General features: G+C 38.8%; 2 protein-coding genes across 3 annotated transcripts in view; both read right to left on the reverse strand.

Moving 5' to 3' along the window:
* srpk1b (SRSF protein kinase 1b) overlaps window positions 1–1,502 on the reverse strand; it is a 51,042-nt gene extending 49,540 nt beyond the window's left edge. Inside the window, exon 1 of the mRNA XM_036559487.1 lies at window positions 1,402–1,502. Within this exon, the coding sequence (XP_036415380.1) occupies window positions 1,402–1,414 (13 nt within the window). The 5' untranslated portion in view covers window positions 1,415–1,502. The remainder of the gene's footprint in view (window positions 1–1,401) is intronic.
* A 2,725-nt stretch (window positions 1,503–4,227) lies between these two features.
* Window positions 4,228–26,905, reverse strand: part of mapk14b (mitogen-activated protein kinase 14b) — a 40,754-nt gene continuing 18,076 nt past the window's right edge. The window contains exons 3-12 of one of the 2 annotated variants that reach the window (XM_036559780.1): window positions 26,569–26,627; window positions 19,999–20,110; window positions 17,850–17,879; window positions 15,622–15,669; window positions 15,269–15,383; window positions 14,310–14,381; window positions 11,601–11,680; window positions 8,102–8,180; window positions 7,764–7,937; window positions 4,228–7,162 (exon numbers count right to left, since the gene is read on the reverse strand). In XM_036559780.1, coding sequence (XP_036415673.1) covers window positions 7,095–7,162; window positions 7,764–7,937; window positions 8,102–8,180; window positions 11,601–11,680; window positions 14,310–14,381; window positions 15,269–15,383; window positions 15,622–15,669; window positions 17,850–17,879; window positions 19,999–20,110; window positions 26,569–26,627 — 837 coding nt within the window. In that variant the 3' untranslated portion in view covers window positions 4,228–7,094. Of the gene's footprint in view, window positions 7,163–7,763; window positions 7,938–8,101; window positions 8,181–10,858; window positions 10,939–11,600; window positions 11,681–14,309; window positions 14,382–15,268; window positions 15,384–15,621; window positions 15,670–17,849; window positions 17,880–19,998; window positions 20,111–26,568; window positions 26,628–26,905 lie in introns of both variants that reach the window. The other variant, XM_036559779.1, reaches the window with a different exon arrangement.

Genomic DNA, 26,905 nt, shown 5'->3' on the forward strand with positions numbered 1-26,905 from the left:
CTAGAGTGGTTTGCTGTATAATGCTCCATTGTAGACAAAGTTACTTGGTCAGAATTGTTCACAGTGGTGGTGATAGGAACCAGACGGCCAAAGTGTTTAATAATCCCTCACAAGAAAGCCATTACATGAAATGGATATGAATACGCTACCTGACACATTGTCAGGGGGCAAAAAAAGTGCCCAAAGAAAACAACATTTTTCAGATTTACCCCTGTTTTATCACCACCAACGTGACATATAAAAACTACTAAGACACATGTAGGTTCACTGGTAAGTGTGGATAGTAAATAAAACACTTATGTTGTTGTAATAGCCATCACAACCCCGGGTTCCTATCACCACCACTGTAAAATACAAGTACAAGCAGGAATGTTTATCTAGAAAGGAGAAATTCTGAAAAACCAGTGGAGCTCCGCTTTAAGCTGAAGGAGGCAAACAAGATAAAGGGGAACTCCAAACTTTTTGCATACATAAATGGTTAACATGTCAACAAAGTCATTCAGAGTGGTCTGGTAAGAAATGCTCCATTCTAGAGAAGCTTGCAGACTCCGAACTGTTCACAGTGGTGGTGACATGAACCAAACGTCTGAGGGGTTTAATGCCTCTAAAATGTCCCTCACAGAAAGTTATTAACGCTGTATGAAATGGTTATGAATATAAGTTACTGCCAGATTTCTAAGACATTGCTTTACAGTAGCTTTGTGATAAAATTTTTGGTCTACAATGTATTTTAATCAGTTTATTTTAATCCATTCAAAGTGAAGGGATACAATAAGTGTGTTCTAAGGCAAAATAATCCTCAAAGAAAACATTTTTTTCATATTTACCAATGTTTACAATTACATATACACAAACTAGGCTATCAACATTACATATAAAAACACAGACTCATTTTTTTATTTAATGAAAACGTTGTATTCACTGCCTAATGACGGTGGCTAATACACATCTAGCTAGCTAGCAAAACAGAATAAACATGTTAGAAGTTCAATGTAATATTTAGCTAAATGCGTTATAAAATTAGAGTCTCGCCTTCGGATTTTATTACAGGCGTAACAATGAGTTTAAAGTCAAACTGTGGACTTTATCAAACACGAAGTGAGGCAGTATGTCTTATCTGCGTACACTTATGTTTAAAACTATAACCCGCCTGCTTTATCGGTAACGTTAGTTAGCTCCGTTAGCTAGTTAGCCTGTTAGCTCCCGCTGCTCAGTGCCTGTGTAGTGTGGAGTTCAGCAGCAGCAGCGTGGTGGACTATTGTTCAGCACAGAAAGACAGTGGTGTCTTTGTGCTGCGGATAATAGCGCTTCCACACACAACTGTATTACAAACCCGATACACTTTCACCCAAATGTTCGCTCTAGTACTGAGACAAATGGCTCTTATGTTTATTTGCTCACCTTTCCTTTCCATGCTGTAGTTACCGGCTCGGCGGCGTGTTGTACTGCCAACTTTACACGCACGCGCACTTCATCCAAAACTTCCACCGGCTGAACTATTTTCTCACCCACCCACCCACACAGCCCATCCAGAACCAGAGGGCACAGAGCAGTGAAGGCTCACTGCACATAAAAATCAAACTCAGTGCTTTTATATACATACATACATACGCATTTATAATTTTATTCACAGCTTTAAACACATCCAGATTATGAAAGACATGTTTCTCATTAATTAGGTCACATTCAACTCCAAACTGTGAAACATCAACATTTTATATACCAAGATTTATTTCCAAATTTATTTACTTTGTAATGTATATAATGTTGTTTGTGCCTCTGTACATATTCACACCATATAATATTACTATAATTGAAAAAAAATAAAAAAAATCAAAGTGCCTCTATCATGGAAACGTGGAATAAATTGGGAAAAAAATCCCACACTTTTAAAAAAAAAAAGTTTCATAAAGTATATAATCTGCTGAATAGGACCATTAGAACAACTAGGATTAAAATCTGATGGTTTTACATACATCCACCTGTTTACCTTACAGCAGTTTAGCCCCGCCCATTCACGCTGAAGTTACAAGTAGTGTTTCAGCCCGGACTGCTTTTCAGTGAGGCGCAAAATACGGCAACCAATCAGAACAGAGCTTACTTACATAGTTTTTAGTCACAGCAACAAAACGGCTTATTTAATTTAAGGGGATAAGGAGAAAAGTGGTCAAGTAAAATAAATTATGACTGGTTTTGATAAATGAAACCACATTCATGTTAAAAGTGGACCTCATGGGGGGAAACATAGCTTTAATGAAAATGGTGGGATACGAGCCCTTTAATGCAGTGAAACCTAGCAAGAACCCCTTTTTTCCTTCTTAATAAAGTAGCTGATATCTTGTGAGCTACACTGGTCACGTTGCCTCCAGCCATTCCATGCAGTTATTACATTCCCCTGCACACCTGATTCAACTCCTAAACTGCAAGTGTCGAAGGTGGACCCACACTCATCGCTCTCGTAAAAGCTGGATCACAAGCTTGCAGGTTAACAGTAACGAAGCCTTGATCAGCCAAATCAGATACTGCATGATAACTACAAATAATATGATCTTTAAAATCTAAGACTTCATAATGCTATAGTGGTAGTACATTATTAGCCTAAATTACAGTCATTGTCATTTAATTATTATTAATTATTAAGGCCTCTTTCATTTTTTACACTTTCTGCGTTATCTTAGTCACTACATGAGAAATCATCCTTATTATCAGTCTAATAGCGCCATCTAGTGGTGGAACAAAAGAGTCACAACAGTCTAACTTTCTGTATCTTCCCAAACACGACAATTAAGAGCTGTGTTGAGAGCTGGGTAGTATTTTAGATTATAAAATGGTGCTTACTAGTAATGCAATATATACAATGTAAGTTTGTAGACGCGTGCGTTTCTTCTGAAATCAAGTGTATTAATAGGGAGTTTGACCCCCTTTGCTGCAGTAACAGCCTGTACTCTTCTGGAAGGCCTTTACACTGAATGTTGAAACATTGTTGTGAGGATCTGATTGCATTTAGCCACAAGAGCATTAGTGAGGTCAGGTACTACTATTGAATGATTAGTTCTGGATCACTCCAACTCATCCCAAAAGTACTGAATAGAGCTTCATCACACAAATGAACGCAGTTCCACTGCTCCACAGGCCAGTGCTGAGGGGATTTATACCCCTCTAGCAAATGCTTGGCATTGGGCATGACTGCTCCAGAATGTCCCATTCATTAGCAATGCTTGTAGTCTTCTATAAAGACTATACAAGCTGCGCATGCGCAGTTGAACTCGTGTCAGCAATAGGTGCACCTTAAAAAGAACTGAATTCACCATATACAAGGGGTGTTTGGATCGTTTTGGACATTTCCAAGACTTCAATTATGATGTGGCTGATTATTAAACCAGAAATATGACCATTAGGGGTCAGTGTTGCTTTAATCATGCCAAAGTAGCTATTAAGAGAAAGGATTTGATCTCGCCTTAAGGGAGGTATGTCATACATTACTCTTAAGTTTCTATTTGTGTGGTTTTATGAACCAAAAATGGTCATTGTTCATTTTTACATTCTTTTTATTCATTGGAATTAAACATGTTTTTGTTACTGTGCCTTTAAGACTACATAAATGAACTCTGTTCTGATTGGCCGCCCCTCATTCAAAAAGTGGTCAGGCTGAAATACTCCTTATAATTTATTATTAAGTGACCCTTATTAGTCCCACAACAGGGAAATTTCACCTCTGCAATCTAACCCGTCCGTGCAGTGAAACACCACATACACACTAGTGAAGACACACACTGGGGGGCAGTGAGCACACAAGCCCAGAGCAGTGGGCAGCCCTATCCACAGCGCCCGGGGAGCAGTTGGGTGTTGGGTGCCTTGCTCAAAGGCACCTCAGTCATGTACTGTTGGCTCAGGGGATTGAACCGATGACCTTTGGCAAGGTTGCAAGGCTGGTTCCTTAACCTCCAGCCCACGACTGCCCCCCCAGTATGAATGGGCGGAGCTAAACTGCTGCAGGCTGAATAGGTGGATATATATAAATGAGTTCTCATGACATCACAGAAACATTATCAAATGTGCTGTGAGCATGTGTTCATATATGGTATGTTCTAAAACATTTGACAACGTTTACCTATTGTCAAGGTGTGATGAATGGATTTTGAAATAAGATTTTAAGTACATGCAGCAAAAAAGTTATGATAATTAACTATACAAAGGAACAATGAAGTAATAACAGGATGCACATGGTGTTGAAAAATAATTAACTTTATTTTACTACCAGTGGTTATTTACAGGTTGTCACCTGCTTTGACTGATGAATGAGCCCAACCTGTTACATGCACAAAAGGACTTCAGTGTCTTGCCTTTCGTATTATAAATGGATCACATGCAAAAAAAAATAATAATAATAAAATCATAATAATAATAATAATAAAATTAAATAAAACAAAAAGAATCACCCATGGCGAAATCTGTGGCCATAACATGGAAATCCTGCTGCTGACTTGACCAGTTTTGTGTTTTTTTGCAGAAAGCTGTAAACATACAAACAGGCATACACTCCCTCACGCCTAAAAAGTCATGCTCAAAACAGGAGAAAAAAGTATTGCTGAATAAAATTAAGTGATAATATATACGATTGGAAAACACACTTTAAAAACAAATCTTAAACAGTATAACTATTACAATAAGTTAGATGCTGGCACGGCTTACTGTTTCCAAAAAAATAAAATAAAATAAGAGAGAGAAATATTGGTGTGGTTCTTCTAGTTTGGGGTGCTATTAAGGGATCACACTGGGTTATTGGCTCAGATAGAGACGAACAGGCTTTCTCCAGCAGCACCAACACCTGTTCTATACACCAGCAAACAAGGAGCATCAGGTTGTGCACAATATCTGGGGAAAAGCGTTCATAAACATCTGGGTGAAGGATTATCACGGCTCATATTATACTGCAGTGAGCTGCTTTAAAGGAATACTCCTGCTTTTTCAGCCTAATCTCTGTAGAATACAGTCGGTTGCTATGGTCAATAATGCAGACGTTTCACCCTGTACTTAGTAAGAAAAGAGAAAGCACATGGTGTCACTCTTGCAATAGAAGGTACTGAGACAAATAGCCTTTGGCCTCTATTAAAGTATGTTTTGAGTTAACACACACTGTGGTAACTGACCATATTCTACAGATGCAGTAGATTAGCCTGGAGAAAAGGACTTCTGTATTCCTTTAAAGCAATTCCACTAATTTTTCAAAATGTCTGCATAATTTGATCGTTCAGAGTAACTGATGTAAAAAAAAGGAATTCTAAAAAAAATACTGACTCAGATTCTTTACAGTGGTGGTGACAGAAACCAGGATGCCTTAATCACAAATATAGCCATTTTATTTACTATTCAGAACACCAGTGAACCTACTCATGTCTTCTGAGTTTTTATATAAATAGTCATGATGGTAAAATAGTGGTGAATCTGAAAAAAATAAGTTTTCTTTTTGCTTTATAAAACTACGCACATTCCTCCATCCTCTCCTTTTAAAAAATCAGTTTTAGGCCAAAACCTAAAAAATATCAAAACTATTGTAAAACATTATCTCAGGCAGTGTATTCCTAACTTTTTCATGTATTAGCTTTCTGTGAGGTAGCATTTAGAGGCAGACGTCTGGTTCCTATCACCACCACTGTGAACAATTCTGACTCTGTAAGTTTTCTAGAACAAAGCATTTCACCTCATACCACTCTGACTGATTTTGTTTACATATTCATAATTTAATTATGCAAAAATGTAGAAAAATTTATGGAGTATCTACACAACTGCGAAGACTTGTACATCAATCTGGTTGAGCAATGTTCTTAATTTAAATTCAGAATTTTTTCACGACTTCTATAAATAATAACTTAAAATACAGCACAAGAAAACAAAAACATAAAGGAAAAATGAGGGGTTGCCAGGCTACGAAGCAGGTGGTCAAATACTCATCTAAAGTGGAATCAGAATCAAAACACAGGAGAACACACTTCAGGCCATGTAGAACAATATTCGGTAGGCATCTCATCACACGGATGTTTTTAATACAAATTCAAGCATACGCTCTATCATATCAGCAATCCTTTTGCCTCTATCTATCACTAAGGGAATAATTATTTCCAAGTAAATTCCAAAATCTGGAAGAACGGAAGTGTGGCAATAGAAAAAACTTTACTGATGTGTTATATTATAGGAGACACAAGGGCAGTGTAGAGTTGAAAAATATGTGGACATAAGCTTTTCAAATTACATTACATACATTTTACATTCTCTCTGATTGATTAGATCCGCAGTTCAGGCATCCACATTCAGAGCAGCGACGTTCACTGCTTCAATTAAACGCTGCTGCACAATATTATTTACATGTGTATTATTTTATTTACATCACTAAAAACACAGATATGTCTGTCATTTAAGAATTTCTTATGGTCGTTATTTCTGTACAGGCTAAAAGCAGTGGTAAGTTTGAAGGTAGATTTTAATAAATGTCCTTTGGGAAGCAACAAGCAATGAAACTACAGGCCAAAAGATGTTATACTCGTAGACTTAAGATATGATTGCCTTTTTCTCCCCCAGATTTAAATATATATGTATATATTTTTCTCGAATTTAATTATTATTTCATATAGACTTCTGGCCATCTCGTCGACCAATTAAAAAAACAAAAAAGAGGAAAAAATGACTCAGTAAAACTCTACATTCTCTGCGTCCATCTTAACATCATAGTGGAGCTGTGTGTGTGTTTTCTTTTTCCTCCGTCCACAAATAGCACAGCTCGTGTGTGAGGAGAGATAGAAGTCTCTGAACTTCGGGCGAATCAGGAAGCCAGTACTGAATGGTGGCACAGGCACTTTAAAGGAACAGTTTGACCAAAAAAATAAAAAGCTAGATTGGCTAAAAATCAATGAAAGCTGCCCACTTTGGACCATGCTAACTAATGGCTATTAACCTTCATTCATGATTAGCAACTAGCATTTTTGGTCAAACGGATCCTTTAACGTCACGTTGCGTGTGTTGTCCTGTTTAGCGGAGGTGGTCGGAGAGTCAATGAGCCCTGCCGTCGCTCCACGACGGGAAGCAGGAGTGGCGGCTCCTCACGACTCCATCTCATCTCCATCAAACACGGGTGGCTCGAAGCTAAGCACCTCCTCATAGGTCAGCCCTAGGGACAGAAGCACAACTGATGTTAGGCCTCTTCCAGCACACAGTGCAATACGGTATGGTAGCTCTTGTTGTTGTTATATCTGTCTAACGGACTGTAACTCTTGTTGTTGTTATTTTTATTGCCAAAAGTCTCAGACTGTAACTTCTGCTGTGTTCTGGTGCTCATTGGAAGCTTGTATATACCAGATTGTTAAATAGTAAATATGACTTCACTCTGTTTGGGTGCTTGTTAAAAGATACGCCCACCACACAGAAAGGAGATCTGGAGAATATGTACACTGCTTATTCTGTGTACAGTCATATGCACAAGTTTGTGCGCCCGTGTATAGAGAACAAACTTTAATAAGGCATACAGCATATGGCATATTGCATAAGACTGTGTATAAAAATTGTAAAGACTAATTGATGATCACACTGATATTTGACTTTAACATGTTTGCAATTGCTATGTAATTAAAACATATATGCCTTTAATTCAATGTGAAGATATGTGCCTGTACATTTCTAATAAACAAAAATAAAATCAATTACTAATTTACTACTGATTCAGTTCCTACATTATTGAGGTATCTTATTTGGTCCAGCAGAGAATGGCTTACTTTTCCACTCCTCGATGTCCAGCTCTCGGCTCTCAAAGCTCTGGTCATATGGATCAGCCTCTGGCTCGTCGTCTGGGTCGTGGTACTGGGCAAAGTATGGGTGGGCTAGGGCCTCCGAGGCCGTGATCCGCTTATCTGTGTCCAGAACCAGCATCTTCTCCAGCAGGTCTACAGCTGAGCAGCAACACAGTAAGAAAAACCATAAACACGCATGGTCTTTCAGTTTGGCCCACAAAGCCAAAACAGTGTAAATCTGAATCATATTCCAAAACATCTGAGATGTTGAGATAAAAATATGGTAGACATATCTAATACGACATGTATGACTGGAGCATTACCTAATGGGTTTGCACCAATAAATACATCAGCAAAGTTCCTCTTTGGCATATGTGGCAAGGAATTAATGTAGTTTCTGGCCTGTTAGGAAAGACAAAAAATACACTAGTGTGTTATTTCAGGGTAATTAAGAAAACCGTGGAGCTTTATTTTCAACTGCATGCAAGCCTGTTCAAAACAGCATGTAAATAAAGCTCTTCAAACTGCAGATTAGAACCTTTACTGAGAACAAATCCAGGTAAAATAATGATATAACTGCCAGAGTATAAGGAAAGAGAAAAAGGAGGGAGTATGACTGGAAAATATGCATTGGTCTGTGTCTTTGTATCAACTGGAAACTGACAATGTTTGCTATATCAACTGCTTATTCTATATAGTATAGTATTTGAGTCAATAACATGACATGGATATTTTTTGTGCTCAAATTTATCATTTTCCCTAACAAGTAATTCATATTAGGCATTTATGCCTCCCAAAGTCTAAAATGTCAGGTGGTGCAACTGTCCAACCACATATGCAATGTAAAATTAACCATTAAAAAGTTTTTGGTCATTTAAAATTCTGAATAAAATAACTCGGCATAATTTCATGTTAATATAAAATAGGAAATCCTTAAAAGAATTCAGCTCCTCAAACTTGTCCACAATTTCTGATTTCCCCAAAAGTCACATGGAACAACTGACAACAAAGGACTTTTAATCTGACATACTTTTAAAAAAGAGTGAGCAGGCTACTGCACCATAAAGAAGACCCAAAAACCTTTATGGTGCAATGCCAATGTCAATAGCCTTTTCACAAATACAAAAGGACATTTCTGCATCAGGTATAGGCTGGTTCAGTTTACAAAGTCAGGTGGTGTGACCCCAGGAAACCCATAAAAAAAAAGTGCTATTATCAGATCAATGTTTATTTATTTGAAAAACAAAATGTACAAGTATGAGTTCAAGGGCAAAATTTATAGGGGTATCTAAGTACAAAGACTTGTTTACACACGTAGTAATAATCTTCGGCTGCACCATTTGACATTTTATGAGAAGTAAACCTGATTATCCTGTTTAAAAATGAATTTGTACATTAAAAAGCTATGAAACAAATATAAACACATTGAAAATATTCTTCATGCAAAATGCACATTACATCCTTTTTCATGACTTGTTTTTAATGATCATTTAGTCTTATTTGTCACTGACCTGTTTACAAGACTGAACTGTTTATCTGACATGCTGTGAACATAAGCAGCAATACTGGTGTGCACTAGATGCATCTACACCCAATGTTAAAGCTACAAGCACTGGCGCACACTCCACCATGCCAGCGTGACAAAGGAGGTGGCGTTCGTCTGAAGCCCACAGTGTGCTGTGGTGGGTTAGGAACTGGGTCAGAGATGTATCTGAGACAAAAAAGCAGGCAGTAGGCAGGAGAGGGGGATGGGGTGTCAGGAGGATAAAGGATCAACCGGGACAAACAGTTCCCTGTGAAAAACAGAACATTCTAGATTGAGGAACGCTTAGTCCTGAAGGCTCTCTGCCCTGTGACGTAGCCATGTTTGATAGAACACATTGCCCAAGAATGGCAACACTGCTAAGAATGAATGAAAATTAGTGGGTACAAATTCGTTCATGCTAATAAATTTTGCCAAAATAGCATATTTTTCATTAATTGCTGGCCTTGGTAGTGAGAAGAGAATTTGTATTGAGGAGAATCGTCACTCAATATATTCTTACTTGTTTCCAAATGCTAGAGGGCATTCTGAGCGAACACGCTGTCTACTGAGCCTTTCAGCAAAATCATAGTTTGTAATTGTTTATATATTTTTATACAGATGCACCGATTTTTTTTTTTACACAAAATGCACTGATTTTCTCAACACAGAACAGCGTACAATATTTCAACACTGCTGTTACCCTTTTTAGTGCTTTTGAATGCCGAACGTTTTACTCAGCCAACAGGCTGATTGGCTTACCAACCAATCAACATCCAGGAGCAGTAATGTTAATCAATCAGCACTCAGTAGCAGTAATGTTAATCAATCAGCACTTAGTAGCAGTAATGCTAGCATCCTACTGCTTGCACTAGAAAAAGGGAAATTCACAGGTACATTTTCTATGTATGTATTTATTTTATTTAATGAAATAAGTCTGTCTACTCTCCAAAACTAAAAAAAATGTCCTAGACAAATGTTTAATGTTTCGTTTTTAGCCGTTTACTCCTCTTCACTTATATTCACTCCCATTCATTAATGACTCGCTCACAGGTGCCCTCTAGCATTTAGCAGTCATATTTCTGATAGACATAAGAGACATAAGAAGTGGCCAAGCTCCTCTTAAACTAACTCTGGTTTTACAAGGTCATTTATTCTATTCAAAATAATTTGGTGAAAAAAAAGTTGTTGCCACAAATTTAGTTGAAAATCATGACATGACGTGTCCAATGTGACACAAAAACAAGCTAAATACATCACATGGCTAAAAATACCAGTAGCAGCCACTTTTTCCATATTTGTCAGTTTTCTACATAACAATACGTCATACAGTATCAGCAAGTTTGAAGCAATGCAGTCTGAGGCAAGTGTGGAATGCACAGTGCTGACTGGTGTGGAATAAACTTCCATTCCATGTTAGCTACCTTAGCTTCACAGCTCTTGTGAATAACTAAGCAAATTTCTGACTCCAAACATGTCTGACTGCATTTGGCATAAAAATAGGCTAAACTCTCACTATACGGACACATGTGGATGGACTGTGGGGGTCCTTGCTCACCTCGTGGCTGGGCATCCTGCTTATTAGCGAGGCTGGAGGAGTTCCAGTCAGGCGCATTATCTGCTGAAGCTGGTTTATATCTTAGGCACCCAGGTCAAGGGGCTTACAATGACAATACAGTTAAATACCATCCACAGCTTTCTAAACCCACTCAGCGGTGTCTACGTTTACCTGTTTAATTCCAGGATGAGCAGAACACATCACTTTTTAGGGAGCAAAAACAAAAATAAAATGATGTAGGAAAGGAGGAAGAATACATCAGAAGCTGAGGTCTGCCATGCGATGTTAGACTTAACAAACACGCGCACGCCCAAAATGCCCACACGAATTAATCAAAAACAGACAGATGAGTGGTAAACAATAGATGGATAGAAGGATTAAAGGATGAAAAAGCATCAAGGACGACAAAAAGTGAGCCGTTGACCTGCACACAGCAATATGAAAGTGATTCTAAAAGATGCCGCTAGCCCTGTTTTTCAAATTATTTGCAATCTATCTAACCATTAGAGCCCACATGTGGCAATGTGGAAGAGTTCTACCCAGCAATTAGATGACCTAACTAGGAGACAACAGTGATTCATGCCAATGAGGAGGAAAAAAAGAGGACTCAAGACATGCTGCAAAAGCACTTGGCGAAGTGCGGCTGAAGCAAAAGAAGCAATCAGGCTGGATCGCTGATGCTATCACTGCAGCAGAGAGAGGGAGTCACACTCAGGCAGAACTAAAAAAAAAAAAAACTCACAGACTCTGAAGATATTTTCATCAAGAGCTCGGGCCCTGGGGTTCCGACGAGCAGCATGATAAGCTTCAACTGATCAATATCTTCAGGAGCAACATAAAGGAAAACGCAGGGAGTGGGATGGGCTATGGAAGCGGGGACTGCAGAAACAAAACTGAAACCAAAGATGCTGAAAAGCTAAACCAAAAAAATTAATACAAAGTTCTTTCGACATGTATGGCCAAGAACCCACGGACACTCGACTCAGTCACACAGCGTAATCCCAACTCATCTCATCAACGCTGGAATGAAAAATGAAAAGAATGTACATTTAATAGTGGATCAATTAGCCTCATAAAGATTAAAGAAGAATAAGATAAAGAAATTCTATCAACACTCAAGGCTTCACTGTTAAAACATCTCTCCACCTCGTTTCTGATTACTCATTATGGTACTAGAAATTATCTTACACTACACAGTTGTCACAACATGGAGAAAACGGTGCTGGTGAACAAAGCAGAGCAGAAAAAGTATTTGCCCCCTTCCTGATTTCCTTTCTTGCATATTTGTCATGGTGAAACCGTAATTTTAAACATTAATATTACATATTAAACAAAACGTAATATTACACAAAGAGAGGATTTTCAAACACAAACAGATTTTTTAATTATTCTTATTATTTCATTTATTTACGGAGCAAACATATCCAACATGCAAATCAGCCACATAAAGAAGTGACTGCCCCCTACTCAAACAACAAAACAGAATGGATAATGACATTCAGCTGACTGAACACAGGCATGAATGTAGCCAACCAGTTTTTACAAATAGCATGAGGTTGGTGACAAAACTGCTTGTAAGCTTGTAGGACATCAATGAACCAGATCTACACAAAAGGAAAATCAATTCCTGCCTCACATTTGCAAGAAAAAAAAAAAAACAAAAAGCACCTGGGTGGTCCCTGTGCCTTTGGGATAATGTTTGATGGACTGACCAGTACAAAGCATAACACAGGTCTCTTTTTATCTGCCGTAAAGCAAATCCTGCATTTCACAATAGGAGCGTCATACCAACAATCAAACCTGGTGTGATGGTGTGGGAATGTTTTGCTGCCTAAGGACATCTATTATTATTGAATGAAAGATGAATTCTATTCTTTATCAGAGATTTCTTACGGAGAGAGTCTTTTCATCTGACCATGAGCTGAAGCTGAGCCTATGGAGCAAGACAATGATCCACAACAGTTGACAGTAATTGATACTTGATAGTAACAGTGAAAATCGGTAAGAGAGAAAATCGGGAAGGGGCAAGTACTTTTTCAAAGCCCTATAGATGGTGGGTTAAACCAAACGCAGCAATGCATTAGTATGGGTCCACATCAGTTCCCCAATGAGCATAATGAGCAGAGGGAAAGCTCTAAAGAGTTGCTTACTGTGTGTAAAACAGTACATTGAAAGCAAGCGGAGAAGAAGCCCACACATCTTTGGCTTCTGTGCATTCCACTGTATAACAGCAAGGATGTAAGACTGTGGCTACAAACCGGTGAGCGTCAAAACCAACGTTTCCGAGCACTTCTAAACAGTATCAGAGCATCTTTTACTAAACCTGAAAAAGCATGGGGTTAACAGAGTACTGACAGGAGACAGAGAGAAACAGAATGGTGATGTATGAAAAGACTGCTGGACAGCGGCTGAAAGCAGATGAAAAAGAGGAGGCAACAGGTCATGCACTCAAACTAAAACAGAGAAACCTCTAGCCAATGCAGGGATGAGACAACAACAATAAAGCAAAAGCATGCAATAAAAACAACACGCAATACTGCACAAAAAAATGACCATAAGCAGTACCTACGCACTTCCTAAAGTTCTAAATAGGCTTGCATAGCTCCTGCTTTAAATTCATGGAAACTGCCAGAGTGCTTGGAATGCACAGGCCTAGTTAATGCGTGGAATGAGGCTTAGGGGCATAATGTGAGCAAACAAGCACCCTTTTAGAGGACAGAGCCACAAATCACTTATATACATCAACTGAGGTCTAACCAATGTAATCTCATCTACAAGGCAATGCGTAAACATGCTCACATTCAGACAGACGGACTTGTACTCTATTGCCTCCACCAGCAAACAAACATCAAGACCGATGCACCAGGAAGCTACTGATGGGACGTGAAGTCATAAGTGGGATCAAGTCAACTGGAAACATTCTTCTGCAGATGTTTTAAACCACATTTCACATTTCTCTTTAAGAAAAAGCCCAGGATCCTGTTCTGTGTTTGTGCGCGTGTTCCAAAGGCCACATGGTTTTTATAAGGGGCCCAGAGCACAGGGGCTAATCTAGCAACTCCTGGCGAGGCATGTGTGGACTGGGCAGAGCTGAGCCAGGAACTGTGTGTTCGAAAAAAACGAGCAAAGTTCATGTTGTCGTCAACACAAGCAGGCATTGTGACTCACTGGGAGGCTGCAGGGCATTATATTAGTCGATTCTCCCTTCTATGAAGGGCCTATGTTAAAGTCGTACACAAGCGGTTCCCTGAGGCCTTCAGAACTGAGGGATTTGCCGCAAGTCCTGGTACTATTTGCTGGGAACATGCACGAAAGCTCAAAAGCATAACTGCAAGTGAAAATCTCATTGGTTCAAGTGGAGTTTAAGGACCAATTAGAGCCTTGTCAAGAAAAAGTGCTCGCATACTTTCATGAGAAATACAGGAAGGTGAGTTTTGGCAAAAAAGGATACGGTCAGTGCCAGGGAAGAGGGTCCGTCCAGTGAGAAGCTCAGCCATAATGCAGCCGACAGACCAGATGTCCACTGCAACACACCATAAATGCACCAATTTATTCAACTTACACCAACATCTTTTGTGACATCTGACATCTAAAAGTCCTTCTTATGATTAGTCAAGAACTCCCTAAAAGCAGCTCTGAATCGGTAGCTATTAAAATCATGATGATATCGGTTACTGGGATACTGTGCTAAAATGTCTGCATTTTATTCATTTTACTGTAGTTGTAATTCTCTACAAACAAGTGTTAGATTTCCCTGTAATGCTTATCCAGATGAATCTAGTCTTAGTTTTCACATTTTATAATTTGTTTAGATATGTATTGTTTAGGCATCAGCAGATGCGTACATGAAAATTAGTGGATATTGGTATCAGCCCACAATTAACCACAATTGGGTGCATCCCTAATTATAATAGTTTAAAAAATTGGAGTCACTGTTTTCAATAACATCAAACCTTTTTCGCTGCAGATTTCACATCTTAAAACTTTTAAAACTTAACAGGTTTCAAATCATATAGAAAAAGCTATAAAAATGTCCAGAATGAACAGAGAATTGCATGAATCCATAATAAGTGGGAAAGCCGTATGTTAAGAACATCAAGAATGAAGTTATAATAAATTTAATATCCAAGATACTTCATATTTGAAATGTGGTGCTCAAATAGAGGCAGATAACCTGACAAGAAATTACTACATATAGATAATTACAGTATATCATTCATTTCCTGTGGAAAAACTTTATGAAAATGTTGTTCTTGTGACTTGTTTATAATATTTCAATCTACACTGTATAAGTTATTACTGAATAAAATCACAATTATTAATATGTTAAGTGATTCCAAGCTTTTGAACCAGAGAAGCACAATAACTGTACTTTTGTAACCCCGCTGAATCAGTGCACTTGATCCTGACCTGTCATGTTGTAGTGCATCCAGTTCAGCATGATCTCTGGGGCACGGTACCATCGCGTGGCAACGTAGCCCGTCATCTCGTCGTCTGTGTGCCTCGCCAGCCCAAAGTCCAGAATCTGAGCACAAAGAGTGGGGGGGAAGGGTCAGCCATAAACTGAAAGAGACTTACCTGGACATTTAATTAGACCTCATCTCGCCATCTGTTTGCTGCACTATAAAAACAGTGTTGGTCAGTGCAGGTTAGCAGTTAAAGCACAAACAATAACAGGTCAAAGGGGGAAGAAAAGCATTTAAGGTCAGCAAGGAAACTAGCCTGAGCCAGTATGAAGCAGCACCATAAACACACAGACTGACCTTAAGCTCACAGTCTTCATTTACAGCCAGATTACTGGGCTTCAGATCCTGTAGAGGGGGATAGAAATACATTTTATCATTTACAAGTTCAAGTGGCTAATATGACAATGTTTTATCACTATTGTGATACATCACATCAAAATACGCTTTTCTGAGTATACAGTCAGATAAACACTTTTAGAGTACTGAACAATTGCATGAGTGATTGAAATCAGATTTAGACTAACTATAGAGAGCCTGTAAACAATAAACGACTATAAACAACAACTAGCCTATAGTAACTGATAAACTGCACAGGATAATTGATTAAATAGCATTTAATCTCATAGTTTTCAGTCTTTTTAAATGTAACACCACTGCATTGCTGGTGCACTGCCTCCAAATATCATGATGTTATATTTTTTAAACAGACACTTAGCCAAATTATATAAATGAAGTTACAAATAATTTTACTTGAGATTATCTGGATTGTGAGAAGCAAAAAAAAATGCTAAGACTAAATTTTGGAGATGTTTATGAGAAGCACAGAAAAATATTCCAGTTCAAATCCACAACCAGAACTCCTGATTTAAGGATTGCTTATGGAAATTAATAAGAAAAATACTGACTTACATATAATTACCACTTTTTGTATTCATGTTATTTGTATTTATTTTAATATGAGTGCTCACTGCCCAAAAGGGTTGGGCAGCATCTGCTTGTTTCATAACTACAAACAGTCTCCAAATGTTACCATGGTATATGGTATTACCGGATGGGGGCCTAAAAGCATGGTAAATGGCGTAAAAGGCCTAATGTTGCTTGTGTGCCGCCTCACCCTGTGTTATTTCAAAATCGAAATAATCAAAAAGTTTAGTTTGCTTACATGGGTCACAAATAAGCGAACGCTGTGCATGATTTTCAAGCCATCATTCAACAAATGTCAAGACATCTATAGAACAATTGCTGAATGTTAAACAGTGCTGCTAACTAGGAGAGAGAAGCTGGTTAGCATTAGCTCAGCTAGCATAATAACAGCTAAGTTCACCACAAAACGTTTGATTCTGGCCAACTAAAGCACCAACACAAGTTTACATGATAAAGATTCAAATCTGAGGAAGTGGTCAAGCAACTGGCGTTGAAGAAACAAAGTCAAAATTAAACCTGTTTCTTGGTAGTTTGATCTGTAGCCTGATTAGCAAACTAAACATTGGCTTAGCGAGAAGGCTACAGACTCAAGCAGTTCCACACACCACAGTACAGGTTTAATTCTGATTAACTAGTTCTCTGCTGAAACCAGTGTAGAAGACAAAAAAACTATGTCTGAGAGAATAAAAGCTGAGTCACTAAGTCTGGAGTGAAGGAAAGCTGAAAGTGAACCTGTTCCATGGTATTTGGAACTGTAGCGTTTTGGCTAAGCTAACGATAGCTTAGTTAGCAAGGCAAAGGTGTGCCACAGCACAGGCTTGGTTCCAGCTAAGTGAAGCTAAAATAACACGTGTTTAGAGGAAATGTGAAAGCGCCAAGTCGAGTGGCTGAACGTGATCTGTTGTGTATGTAGCTCTTGCCGTTGCTGAGCTACTATCATGCTTAGTTTTCTTTTGAGTCTTTTCCTGGCTCTGATTTTTCCCCTTTTTCTATCAGTGCCATCTATCAGTGAGCTCCCACACCACAAATCAGTGTGGGTTGAAAGTGTTTATTTGGCCGTTCAGCCATGTAAATGACACACTGCCATAATTTTTAAATACCAGCAACATTTTTTAATACAGTGGTATTTCTTCTTACTGTTATACCACCCAACTGTACTTCCCAGATTTACTTTTTGATTGTAATTTTCTCAGGTGCCTAAAACTTTCACACAGCAGCGAGAGAGAACAGAGAGTGATAGAGCGAGCTACTGCAATACTGCACTATAGCAGCTTATTTAGACCTGCTAATGAAAGTCACCCTTTGGCCTAATTCATGTATTTGACGTTTCTTTATTTTTCAATCATAAAGGCTTGTTTACAAAGCCAGTGATGCCAGACACACTTCCTCAGCCTGTGCATCTCACAGAGCCACGACCAGCAATAAAAATCAAGCACCAGACTAATGACAAAAACCAACCAAGCTCTACATTAATGGACCGAGACATTACACTGACCGCGTAGGCTCTGAAGAGGCTGGGGCAATAACACAGTCATTCTGTTACAGGGAGGATAGAGAGACAGGAGGACAGAGAGGAAGGGAAAAAGATACAGACGACTTACTCTGTGGATGATGTCCGCTGAGTGGATGTACTAGAGGGAGAGAAGGACAAATCGATCCAATTCAGTGACAGGGCAATTAGTTACAAGCTAAAAATGAAACTACCGAACTGCATGTCAATGTTTGATTGAAGAGTGCTCTGTTCTCTTACAGCAGTATCATTAACAGTACTGACAGACAGCTGCTTAAAACCTGCATAGTTACATAATCAGACGTTAGGATCTGAGCAATTTCTCTGCTGGTATCACGTTGCATGAATGAGCCCAGGTTCCAGATGGGTGGGCATGCTTTTGGAGTGTTTTTCACCAACTAGTTCAACTTCAGGCAACCTCAACAGAGACTTTTATCGTTGTCCCTATTTGAACTTGACTGTGATAGTACATCTAAATGCTAAGCATTGGTAAAGGGATCGGTATTGCGCTTTTGTTTGACAAAGAGCTTCAACTAGTGCTCTGTTACTGTGGCTGGGTCTCAAACCTCATATTAATATACTAAATAATACACAGTCGAGTCACATTATTATGACCACTTCAAGTCCACACGCTGTTGGTGGCAGTGTTATGGTCTGGGGAATGTTTTCGTGGCATTCTCTCATGTTGATTTTCTCATAAAAATGGCCCATGTCAAAATATATTAGACGCTAAGCGAACAGTTGGTCAGACGACAGGGCCAGAGCATCTCTAATACGGCACGGCTTGTGCTCCCGATCAGCAGTGGTGAGTGCCTACCAACAGTGGTCCAAGGAGAAACGCAACACAACCCAGCAAAGGGGTGTTGGGCACCCAAGGTTCATTGTTGCACAAGGGCAATAAAGGCTATCCCGTCTGGTCCTGACCGACAGAAGGGCTACTGTGGCAGAAGTCAGAAATTTTTAATGAAGCTCTTGGTCAAATAAAAGTGCAATACCGATACCTTTACTTAATGCTTAGCATTTAGACCTCCTATTACATTCAGCTTTTGTGGGCTTTTTGTGGTGTATCTTCCTCTAAAGAGAGTTGTTGCTCCAAAACGTTTGGCAACACTTTATTTGAACACTGCTACGTAACACTGACATTGCCATGCCATAAACATGCATGGGAAATGTCAAACGCTTTTCATAGGTGTCACAGATTTTGTACAGTAATATAACAGCGTCATATTATGATTAGAGGTCACTGTCTGTTATGTTGATGTCATAACATTTGATGCTATGACAGCTTATGTCATGTCACATTTTTGTGACATGACATACATCAGCATATGATGTTTGCCATGACATGCTTATGGCATTATTATGCCAATGTTATAAAGCAGGGTTCAAGTTCAGTGTTACCAACTTTTTAAACTTAACATTTTTTTAACTTACTCTTCAATAAAGCATAATCTAATCTTTCTAGCATATCACTGTTGTCAGATCAAAACCTCATATCTCCAAAATGAGAACTTTATAGGAGAATGAAAAAACTACTGCACTTTTAATATCAGTCAATGAAACCAGACGTTTTTACAAGTAACTTTGGGTCATTTCTGTTGGTCCATTCAGCATGAAATTTACACACAATATATAGGACCATGGCTACTTTTAAATTATGTCAAAAACTGAAAAACCGCAAAAATGTCCTGACAGCAGTGATATACTCTTTTAATAAAGCATACAGCCTATAATGAAGCATCTAATCCTTTTTATTGGTTTTGTAATTGATTGTGAATCAGAACCATTTTGAGGAATCAACAGTGGTATCATTATCAGCAAGCATCAAATGATGCCCTACCCTAAATAGTAGAAGGTTACAGCAAGTTAAAGGAATGCTGAAAACATTAAAAGCACAGAGCTGCCCAAACCTGCACCTACAGGAGTGCTACCACCCTGCAGACTCTAGTTCCAATCCTAATATAAACAGATGCATCTAATCAAACAGCATCTACCTGTTAGAGGCAGGTGTGTTAGTGTTGGAAGGAAAAAGTAGAATGCAGGCATCCCTGTTTTATGGGAGGCTCCTACTCAATAGCCAACTGATTCATAGTCAACAAGTGACGTGTCGTTTGCAAATGAAATGCAAACATATTATGTATCTTTAAACATGTGCCACTGAAATGAAAAAACAAAGGTAAGACTGATGACATAATTGGGGGTTATGGTGTTGCCTGATTACTAAGGAAAAGGGAACTGACCTTGAGGCCCCGTAAAATCTGATAGATGAGGAACTGCACATGGTCGTCCGTCAGCTTCTGACACTTGACGATGTTGTTGAGGTCAGCACCCATTAGGTGAGTCACCAGGTACCTGGCAGTCAACAGAAATCATAGTGACTCAGCAACAGACCAAACCCAATTATTAACCTGTCTTTTATAGCCATGCTTAAAAAAAGATCAAAACAGTGCAGCAGTCACCCCTTTTACACAACATAGAAGCAGACTAACTGGTGTGTAATTATGATTACTACGGAATTTAACTACCTTCAAGAAAAATGCCTCTTCTTATATTTCATTTAATTATTTCTCACATGTAGGTCATTGAAATAAGTGGAAAAAAATCTGTCAAAGGTGCAAATTCTAAACTTTCAATCTACACCACGTGTTTGTAAGTAGAAGAGATATTAAATCATGTTTTGTTGATTTTCTAAGTGAAAAGAAATGAATGCATCCCCTACAGAGAACACACTCCTGCAGATTTTAATGCACAAATACTGACTTTAAAATATTGGGAAAAAATGCTGCTTGTGCAAAAGTTAGAGCACATTTTATAATTAGGCTTTATGTTTTCCAATATGTGAACTCAACACATTAACAGAAACTGCACATTAAAATTTGCAGAGAAATGCCAGTTAAGTTTGTTCCCTAAAGAGGAATCAACAAGACATGCGGTTTGACCAGGGGTGTCCAAACTTTTGCTTACAACTGTGTTTTATTATCATTTAAACAGGATGAAAAGTTAAGAAACAAAAATATACATAATTCCATGTACAGGTAAATACATAATCACACAATTGGATTACTATGTAACACAATTCATTAATACATAGTAATTACTATGTAATTAGAAGTAAACATTTAGGTTTGCAAGTGCAAGAGGAGATATTTTACTATGATTTGAACCTGATGAAAATTACTCTGTATTGCAGAACATCCATTTGCATTTCTGCCATGCTATGGCCAATTTGGACCCAACAGAAAAACTGCAGGATTGGCAGATCCAAACCTGCCAATATAGACGTGCAAATCGGATGTAAATGTTATACATTATGTAACAAACTATATAATACATTATGCAATTATATTACATAAATAATTATGCAGTGTAAATAGAATGTATTGCACAATGTCAGTAAACTGACTCTAAGAAGCCATAAAATATCTTTATTGCTGCACTCAAAGTGACAAATTGGGTAACAGAGGCTGAAGTTAGGCCAGAGTTGCGTCTAGCAGAGCCTATTAGCTGCACAGCCCCAGCAGGGAGCAGTATAATGTTGCTGGCCTGGCGCCAACAGTGAGTAGCTCTGGTGTTCTATGGAAGGAATCCGGGCAGCTCCCGGCACTGACATGACTACAACCGCTCTAAACTAAACAAGTAAGAAAGCCTGGCCTACTCAAAGCACACGCAGAGGGTGTGCTGATTAAGGGCTGCAAAAATGTTTTACATTAAAGGGTAGCAGTTCTGCAGCAGTATATGTGGTTATGCATACACACTCCCATACACATACACAAACTCTGTAAATATGTCTTGCTAAATCTGGCCCTCCACTTATCCCCATTGCCCTTCTTTAACGTCTGGTGCGGGGATATTTATAAAGAGTATTCTTATCTCTAGTCTCCATGCTTCTCATGGTTAAGAGAGTAAAAGTGGCACGTAGAACAGCTCTTTCAGCCCAGCATATGTGTAAGTGTGTACACGTTTGCATGAGTGTGTGCTTAGTTACGGACACTCCTGTGTCCACTCCCTGCACAGCCAGCCACAACTCTCTCCACAGTGTGGCTCTTGTCTCTCTTTGTTAGTTTGTTTTTTGTACATTTTCAGCAAAAAACGTACTGAGTTTGTAAGGAAAGCCTAACCTACACTGCCACGTTCAACAAAAGCTTTGTTTAAAACTGAAACGGCATGCTTGCTAACATTAAAGTTAAGGTAAGGGATTGGCAACTACAGATGATTACATAATACATATAGAACATATTATTACAGTTTAGATACCTGAGAAAATGAGAACTAAAAGCCATTTATCCGGGCAGTGACCATTTATTTCTTCAGAAAAAAAGACTAATATTAGAATAAATACAAAAAAACATTAATTCAATATGCACTGAGCTGAGCTTATGTATGTCAGTGTGTTTGTGTAACCATTTTCACACCTCTCCTCATAGAAACCCAGCATTATTTGTAGTTATCATCCTACTCCTGGCTTGGCTAATTAACCCTTCATGATGTTGAATCAGGTATGCTGATGATGCTATGTTATCGCTATGGGCGTCCAGGAGAACTGTGGAACCAAACTTTGTTCTGCAAACTAGCTTTGTTCTTCAAACACACTTATAGCCAAGATAAAATGGTTTTAAACAACGTGTGTCCGGGCCTAAGACTTTTGCACAGTACTGTCTGTAATAAATATAGATTACACCATTACTACATATATATACACTGGAATATCGTCAGTGTACATATATCTCCATTTTTACTATTTATATTTTTCTACATCATTGGAGTACAGCAGCTGTTTTTTACATTAAGTCCCAATTTCATTATTAATGGACTAACAGAAATAGTCCAAAATTAGGTGGAAATAAATGTATTTTTTGCATTATTTTTTTGGACAGCAATAATATATAAAATGCATTTAGAACATATTACATAGTACTTACATATACACTCAGTCCAAAGGTATCCAAACACTCCTACTTAGTAAATTCAGCTACTTTAAGGTGCACACTTAGATGTTCAATTGCGCCCGTCGAGCTTGTATAATCTCCATAGAGAAGCACTACCAATATAATGAAATACTCTGAAGCCGCCAGACATGGGCCCAAGGTCACCATGCCTAATGCTAAGTGACGACGAAAGGGATATAAAGCTCCTCAGCTTTCGGCTGTGGAGCAGTGGAACTGTATTTTTCTGGAGTGATGGAGCTCCATCCAATACCTTTAGGAAAAAGCTGGAGTGGCGTTTGTGATCCAGAACTGATCACCCAACATCAGTACCTGACCTCAGTAATGCTGTAATTAACTTGATTTCAGCAGGAACATTATTGAGCGGGTGTCCACAAACTTTTGGATAATACAAAATAAATGTGTTTTTATTATGATTATTACTACTACTACATAGGGAAATTTACATATTGTCACTGTCAGGACAAAACCTCATCTCTCTCAAAAGAATTCTTAACTTTAAATGAAAGTTAATCAAACAATATTTTCCCACAAGTAATTTTAGACCATGTCTATCGGTTTATTCATTATGAATTTTTAAAATATAAAAGGGCGATTTATATTTTCGAATTCTGTAAAAACATTAAAAACAACAAACATGGAGATACAAGGTTCTGCCCTGATAGCAACAACATATATAATATGCATGTATGACCTCTTGTCCTGATATTGCATAAAAACAAGTGTGTGTGTGTGTGTGTGTGTGTGTGTGTGTGTGTGTGTGTGTGTGTGTTAGTGTGTGTGAGAGACTATGTGACCTCAAATGGCCTTCACCCTACTGCACTCAATGAAGGAATGGCAGCGTACTGGACAGTGGCAACAGAGGACAGAGTGTGAAGGGTTTGTGAGCTCTGGGCGGACAGACAAAAACACAAACCCCACAAACAGAATGCAACTTGAATCCTGGCAAACTCTGTCCTGGGTAAATTTAGACAATTTCCAATAAATTCCCGCATGCGAATTTCCAGTATTTTTTGCCAGGAATTTTCCCCATGTCCTAAGAACACACAGAAGCACTGTGCTTTGAGAGAGGAAAACATAAAATGCCCTATGACAAAGCAGGCCAGCCAGCTCTCCACTGAGGAAAAGTGCAATATCATGACACTTAAAGACATTTTTAGTAATATGTAGTTTCTCTGAGGTTTGCAAACAAGTTAGAATGGACAAAAATGCACTGGCAAACCAGTAGTACCACATTTTAAAAGGCCATAGAACAGGCTATTTAAGAAGAAACAGAAAAAATTGGTAAAAATATATTAATAAATTAAGCTGTAACAATAAGCTGTCATCCAATCGGCTACTTGTTATTAACATGCATCGATACCATTTTTTTCAGACCAAGTACAAGTACGACTATGTATTTTTTAGTACTCGCCAATACCGAGTCAGATATTATACTGACTAACCTACTTAGAATTAACTAGTGGTTGGTGTAAATGACTGCAATGTACCTTAACAGTTAAAGCATTAAAATCTAGCTGGTTTTAAATGAAGTGCATTAGCTAGCTATGCTCTATAAATATGTAATTGAATGTCCTCTAAAGCCAGACACTGTGTGATTTTAGAAATCTTGTTCTTTGTATGGACAAAGCCTACGATTTGTACATTTCACACTGTACAAAAATGTTCAGTCAATACTACATGAAACACAGCCGTACAGATAGCTCTGTGTTTGAACAATTCCAACTAAAGTTGTTTTATTCAAAATATGTTGTGCGCCGAGCACTGAGCAAACACGCTGAGAAACTGAGACAACAGCTCAGCTAACACTGCAAACTGAAGCTAAAGCAGGCGGTGATGTAGGACAGTACAGTCTCTCTGGAGCCTATTTTACAAAAAACACCGTATTAGCATTTATACCTCACTATTCTATTCAGTCAAACAGAGTAAAGTCTGCATACACAGACTTTGGTAGCAAATGTCAACGTTTTCGCCTCTGTTTAGCTGGCCTCTGTGTCTCCATTCGTATCGGGGAAGCAGTTGTGATTGTATGTTTAAAACAGGTTGTGGCTTTGTGTCCGACCGTCACAGAGTCAGTAACACTTCGATGTGTGAGCAGAGCCTCCTTCACTGCGTTTGTTCATTAGCGTGGCACTGTATAATCAGCTTACGTCACACTGTATTAGCTGGTATTGGAACGCTGGTATCTGTGAATTTTTATGAGTATGAGTAAATGAGCATGGTATCAGCCCGATACCCAATACCAGTATCGGTATCGATGCATCCCTACTTGTTACTATGCAGTTCAGTCACTAGACACTGATGGTTGTTGTTTACAGGCTCTGTCATATTGACCACCCCTACTCTCTCTCTGTCTCTCTCCCTCTCGATTACAATGAGCCTCAGAGAAGTGAAGGTTATTGCACATCCAAAAAAATTACACAGGGTCTGTTGCTATAGTAACTGTAGATATTCCCTGCACATGTCTGGCCACCGTGTTCCGACTCCCTTTAGACTATCACAAGGCACGGACAGGCACTCGCATCAGTACCGATTCCACATGAGTGGTGGGGAGATTATCAACAAGCACGTCACAGTGCGGTGAGGCCGCCTGTTCATCGCCGAGATAAATAAAAGGGGCACGTATCATAAGCCCCACCCCTGCCCCCTCCACCGCCCACACATGCAGGTGGAAATGCAGCTAGATACACACCCCCACACACACACACACACACACACACACACACACACACACACACACACACAAACGCTCAAAAGAGTACCAGCCTGAGTCACTGGTGCCAAGCAACTTGACTTCCTGTCAGCTGTGATTCGTCTTTCCCCTCCCGAAAGTGGACCTCCTCCTGACATTCTGCCCGGTAACTGAGCACACACATAGATGCTACAGCTTGCGTCCCAAAGCAACCTGCCGGCAGTGAGTTCAGAGCCCTATTCTGATCAAACTCCGAAATCTCCATTAGGAGATCAGTTAGCAGAATGAAAGAGGGAGCATGTATGTGCATGTGTATCACACTGCACATACACGTTTTAAATTTAGGTTCAAAAGCCTGGAATCACTGTTTTCAAAATCATTCATATAAAATAAATTTTGTTAAAGATCAGCATATGCTGGTGGAAAAAAAATCATCCTAATAAAAACCTAACCTTTCATTGCGGTTTACAATACTATCCCCCAAAACATTAAAAAAAAAAATAATTAAATGTAATATAAAGATCTGAAAGTTCTGAATGTCATTTTTAAAATAAGTGTGTGTGTGTGCAATACTTAAAATAAAATAATAAAACTGTCCACTGTCCAAAAAAAACTCTCTCTCATTATCATACAGGACTATTTGCAGGTGGGACTGGAGTTCAGAACTCTGTATAAAATACAGCATGGAACATCCTACTTGTTCCTGTACATTATTAACATCATGAACATGCTGTATGACCCATTACATAACAGTGCTTAAAGTGGAAACCTTTGCTTAGCAGTCTACGTTTACCAAATACACTTGTGGTGAGAATGCAAATTTCTGCTAGAGAAGCTAACGACAGAGGACGTCCCCAAAACCCCCTCCCTCCTGTCCCTCCACTTGCTATTTGTCTTGCTGCAAAAGTGAAACACTGACAGGTATCAAAGAAGTGTACACTTGTGAAGAGGAACGCCACTGCTTGCAGATGCATTAAATAGAAGTATGAGTAAATCATTTTAATTCAGCACTTGAGCCAACCATTTACAAATGCACATCTTATGCTGGTGCATGCCTGAAGAAGCTTAAAGAGGGAAAAGAGCATATAGGAATTTTTAATAACGGAAAGTGGCGCAGTTTTGTGCAGCAGTACAACAGCATGAATTCACCAGCAGACAAGAATTCATTTACTCACACGTCATTAAATTCCTCCATGCTGGTGGCAGGCGTGAACACATCCAAGAGCCCGATCACCTGAAACAAACAGAACATTCCGAATCAGGTTTTAGACGAGGCAAACTGCACAGAAGCCTCAACAACAAAATATAATATCAGATTTTTCAGTCTTTAGTGAGTCCACTCTTTACCTTTTATTACAGCTTCTAATTTTTTTTTAGAAGACTTGCTTTCACTTTTTTCAAAAAATCTGCAGAGATATTTTTTCCCCACACCTCCAAAGTTCAGTCTTAGAAGCTGGATTGTATTTTCTGCTTCTCACAAGTCAAGCAGTCCCAAACGCATTAAGTGAAGTT

Source organism: Colossoma macropomum, unplaced genomic scaffold (assembly GCF_904425465.1).
Source record: "Colossoma macropomum unplaced genomic scaffold, Colossoma_macropomum, whole genome shotgun sequence".
In the NCBI taxonomy this organism is placed as follows: domain Eukaryota; kingdom Metazoa; phylum Chordata; class Actinopteri; order Characiformes; family Serrasalmidae; genus Colossoma; species Colossoma macropomum.